The 5,549-nt window shown below is 35.4% G+C and overlaps 1 protein-coding gene across 1 annotated transcript; it reads left to right on the top strand.

Annotated features, from left to right (window-relative positions):
- Positions 1-1,219: 1,219 nt before the first annotated feature.
- On the top strand, positions 1,220-2,766 carry LOC149223267 (uncharacterized). The gene is made up of 2 exons (XM_089383685.1): positions 1,220-1,689; positions 2,028-2,766. Exons 1-2 carry the CDS (start codon positions 1,220-1,222, stop codon positions 2,764-2,766), a joined length of 1,209 nt encoding a protein of 402 aa, XP_089239811.1.
- The last annotated feature ends 2,783 nt before the right edge of the window (positions 2,767-5,549 follow it).

The raw sequence follows: 5,549 nt of genomic DNA, 5'->3' as shown, positions 1-5,549 counted from the left end.
AGACAAAATTTTCTTATGGCATAATGATGACCTGGTTGTATATAGGAGTATTAATGCAGCAGAGCAAATTTAGGATCAACAAATATAGTCTACTTGTCTATTTTTGAGTTGAGTAATATATATAACAGCATATTGCTAATGTTTGACAAAGCAACATACCAAGTTGGTGAGATTGGAACTAGGTTCCACACATGCACATGCATTGGCCCACAAGTAAACTAACCAGAAAGAAGAGTGACCCCTTCAACATGTACAAGGCAAACCTACACATGCACATGGAAACCAGTAAAAAGAAAAAAAACAGTCCACTAAACATGCATAAGACATATGTAGTAATTTGGACATATGTAGTCCACTATAAATGTGAAGAGGAACCCAAGAGTTGCCATGTCCACAACTCTGCAGCTGAGAGGGAGAGGGATTATCAGAGTGAATGCTCAACAGAGACCCCAAGACTGCAAGTTGGAATACAATATAAACACCCAACAGCACATAAGTTTCAGTGGTGTTCTTAAACATATGTAGCATAAACAACACATGATGTTAACAGAAATTAGAAGGTTAATAGCCATTCCAGAGTACATATAATTGGAGTATTCTACGGAGGCAGTAGAATGGCCCCTTTTCCGGGCTATTCAGTTCTGTTTGGATTGGCATCAGGAATGGATCCTATTTGTAGCCAAGCATTTGGTTCTAAGAATTGGAATCTCATAGGCCTTTCTCTGCAAAGGACCATACTGATTCTTCTGACAGCTAGTGTGCCTATAGGCCTCTTATGGCTCAATGGCTAAATCTGGTGGTTTGAGTTTGAACCCAACCCGTCAGAAGCATTTGGTGCAGCTTTCCAAACTATAGGATTCAGACCTTACAGATGCCTATAGATTTATATTCACACATCATCTTTTCATTTTTAGATGACCACGGTTGTAATAGTAATGTGGTCCTTTTGTCAGATTCTTGATCTAGGTGGCTATTCCCTTCATTGATTCTCGGAGAGACTTGAACCCAATTGCTGGGATGGCATTATGCAGTGTTTGTATTCAATAGCAGAATGGCTGGAAGTGAAATCAATGTGAGGCTACATAATATCAAGTGGAATTGAAATCAGGACAATCTACCAAAATACTCACATCAAAATCCAAGTCCTTCTGTGGCAAGGATGATAACTTGGAAGGATTTATACACTGTAATCAGTGTTGTTGTTCCACTGTATGTGACAATGTTATTTGCTTATGGATCTATAAAATGGTGGAAGGTATTCAGTCCCGAGCAATGTGCAGGGATCAATAAGTTTGTGGTTGTATTTGCTGTCCCTCTACTGTCATTTGAGTTTATATCCAGGATCAACCCTTACAAGTTGAATTTTACTTTCATTGCTGCTGATGTGGTATCTAAAGCCATGGCACTTTTGGTTCTGGGCTTGTGGGCTAAGTGGTCACATAGAGGAAGCTTGGATTGGGTCATCACACTCTTCTCATTATCTACATTGCCTAATACTCTAGTCATGGGAATCCCAATTTTAAAGGCCATGTATGGGGATTCAGCAGAAAATTTGATGGTACAAACAGTTGCTCTGCAATCTATTCACACATCATCTTTTCATGAAGACTTTGATCTTGATGGAGGATTGCTATTCCGCGATGCAAAGAGTGCTGAAAGTATATTTGTTGTTCTTGTGAAATTGACCTGGTCACATGACATTTGGAATTTTAATATGTAGCTTCAAACATGGTAACAAGAGGAGCAGATGTACATGTGATTACCAAAAGACTGATTCTGGAAGTTCTGTAGGTTTTCACAGGAAATTCAATAATGAGCAATTTCATCTCGGTGCTTCATACATTTATACAAATACTAATAATTACTGAGTGAGAAGAACATCTGGCAGGGTAGTTTTCTTGTATTTGGTTTGCTGAATTTTCCCACAAATTTGACATATATCTGAGAAAAGAGGAATTACTGTGGTTTTTAAAGGATATTTCTATAGTATGTCAGACTAATTGTAAGTACAATGTTCATTCTAATAGTTGTTCAAAGGAGGATGAATCACAGTCGAAGGAAGTGTCAAATGATAATTCTTTGATGGCACAGGTCAACAGCCTAAGACAGGAGCTAAAAATGTTAGTATCGTCAAGGTCAATCACAGTTGTCACAGAGAATTCTCAGTCAGGTGCAACAACATATGTTGTGCCTGTTATTGTGATTGGAGTTGCAGGTTATGGATATATTTGGTGGAAGGGGTGGAAGCTTTCTGATATGATGTTTGCTACAAGACGTAGCCTATCAGAGGCATGTACAAGTGTTGGCAAACAACTTGAACAAGTTTCGACATCTATCATGGCAGCAAAACGACACCTATCTTCAAGAATTGATCGTGTTGATAATGGTTTGGATCAATGTGCAGAGTTGAATGCTGTCACTAAAACTGAGGTTTATGAGATTCATGGAGACTTAAAACATATTGGCTTTGATGTCGAATCTGTTCAACGCGATGTCCAAGGCTTGGAGTTCCGAATTGGTCGGATAGAAGGGAAGCAGAATGTTACAAACCAAGGTATATCTCACTTATGTCAATTTGTGCATAAGTTGGAGGAAAGGAAACATACAGAGCCTCTTCAGGTATCCTCCAGCTCTAAGCCAGCTTTAGAGAATTCAAGGGCAGTGTCTAACGCTTTTTTAGGTCATCAGGCATCATCCTCTAGCTCTACTCTAGCCATTGAGCCAGCGTCATCTGCATTGGGTTCTAGTTCATCTATGAAGGGGTGAAAGACAGAAGGAAATAATGTAGAGAAATAAGAATAAATAAAGATTGGTGAGCGTTTTGCAGAGGTGTTATGGTGGAGCAGCCATTTCAAAAGGAATAACCTCATCCATTGCCTTGCATTCCTGATTTTCTTGTGCATAAATTAATAATCTCGCGTGAGTGTTTGTAATTAGAATTAAGAACGATCAGCTGAAGCTCCTCTGTATTATCTGTAACCACTAAACATATTTTTTTATAAATAAAAAGTAAGAATAACAGAGGGATTGTAATGGTTTTAATATTCATTTTTTAACCAGGATTCGAAAACCCGAATCATTGGTTTGGTTTTCTGCTCAAATGCTCTGATGCGTCCAGGAAAATAAATAATGTGACGCTGCGGCTAAATCCACGGTTTGTAATTCAATCCCTGAAAATTTCAATTCTGGTACAAGTAATAGGATTTTGGAAAGAAATTCTGTGGGAGAAAAATCGAACCACAGAAAAGAGTCTTAAAGGGATTATGATGATATGGGCTTCACAAAAGCAGGAAATCAAGCCAATAGAGAAAGCCAACGCCTGATTCATCTATGAAGGGGTCTTCCTCCAGTCCTGGATCTTCAGAACAGAAAGCGTTGGCAACACACTCTGGTTCTGGTCTGAAGGATGTACAAGGTATATCTGAGGTAGTTGAAGGTAGTATATGAGTTAGTTACCTGCGAGGAGTACGTGGCCTCCGAGCTGCAGTGCGGAAGGAGTTCGCAGAGGATCAGAGCACAGCGAAACCACAATGGCGGCAGTAGAATGGCTCCAGAGTAAGGGTAGGGGAGCACAACGAAACCAGATCGCTTGAATGGGCGCGGGTGTTGAATTCGAATGGAGAGAAAGATCGCGCATGAATGAATTACTCCCCGATCGGCCAGCGCATTCCCTTGTGCAGGAATTACTCCCTGATCGGTCAGGGATGTCAGGCGATCGACGATCGGTCAGGAATGTCAGGAAATGTCAGGGCGGACCGGGAGGGTGGCGGAGAACGGGCGGAGAGATGGTGGCAGAAGAGGGAGAGATTTCCGGCAGCCGGAGCCGGACGATTTTCCGGCCGGTGCCAGAAAAGGGGCCATTCTACTGCCTCCGTAGACTACTCCCAATATTTATAGGGATATGCATGAATCATGAGAGAAACCATCTATGTGAGGAAAATGGAATTAAAATATTTATACGTACGGCACTACCACCGAGTGGCATTCGTGGGCACTGGCCAACGATTTCAATTATTAGCAATGGTTGGACTTCTCACCAGTACTTCTACATTGATTGTCCAAGCATCCATGGCGTGCATATCAATAATGGTGCACTGTATGAGGAAACTTGAAAGCTTCATTGTGTAATAAATAAACAAAAATGGTATATATATATAGGCTTTAGGGTAAGCCCTACAATAAAATAAATTATATCAATTATATTTAGGGTTTATATTATACACTAAAATTAACTTTAAATTATATTAAAATTAAGTTTATTAAGTTAAGAATTTGTGTTTGGCATTTCAAAATAACAAGTTCTCTAGCCATAGTGAAAGTTTGTTTTTTTTATGGACCACCAATAGGGAAATTATAGCATCCGCTAATGATAACTGTCTTCTTTTTAGTTTAATAAGATTAATTTTTCCATTATTTTTAGAAATATATATATAATACAATTTCCTTCAAAATTGTAATTTTTTGTTTTTAAAATGTATTATTAAATATATAAATAGATTTCTCATTTTCACTAAATTTAAAGAGGTATAAATTAAACAAATTAAATTTATGATTTTCAAAAAATTCAATCAAAGTTTACACAATTAACTTAAAAAAACATTTATTAATTAAACTGAAATAAAATAAATAAATATTATAAGAAATTGATTATAAATTGAAATAAATAAATAATATAGGGAATAAATTTTAAAATTAAATATAATAAACTCATATATAAAAATAACTTTTTTATCTATTAAGTATTAAATATATAATAAATATTATATATTTTAAAAAATAAATTATTTGATTTTAAAATTAAATATAATAAGTTATAATAGCTTTTTAATTTCTATTAAAAAACTAATTAACTTGGAGAATGAGACGTTTGAAGACTTAAACATCAACCCAAAAAACATAATTAAAGAGATTAGACATACAACTTCTTGATAAATAATGGGGGCAAAGTTTAGAAATCTTCTAATATTAAACAAATTGGGTATTATTATAATTAAGTTTAAAGATTATATATTTAATTCAAAATAATAGAAAAAATATATATTTATGGAATATAGAATATATGATGGTAAGGTATATCATTATGTTATTTGGTGATGTGAAAGTTACTAGTTAGAAATTTTATGGGAAAAAATATAACCATGTTAAAGACTAATGTCGTCTAAGTTGGGTGTTAATGATTTTGACAACTTAAACGCTCTTGGATCATACTTTCTCAAGCTAAAAATTAAACCTATAATCATCTCTAAAAGACAACTTGACAAACCATCTATATATAATACTAAAATTGCTTTTATTATCATTATTAAAATAAATATTATAAAAACAAAATCTATATTCATTGTGGATTTACCTACAAGAAAAGGCATCAAATATTTTGATATAAAAGGCATCAAATATTATGATATAAAAATTCTTTTTGGAGTGAAAAAAAAGTTGATCACACTCTACCGATTAAAGATAATACAAATCCATTTTGAATTAAAAAAAAGGTTCCACCTGATACATTAAAAATACAAAAAATACTCGAGGAAAAATCCACCCTCTAAAAT

This window comes from Pinus tabuliformis, chromosome Q (genome assembly GCF_031772625.1).
Source record: "Pinus tabuliformis cultivar Carrire ecotype Pingquan chromosome Q, CPIR1, whole genome shotgun sequence".
Taxonomy (NCBI): Eukaryota; Viridiplantae; Streptophyta; class Pinopsida; order Pinales; family Pinaceae; genus Pinus; species Pinus tabuliformis.
This window is presented reverse-complemented; position numbering and strand designations above follow the sequence as displayed.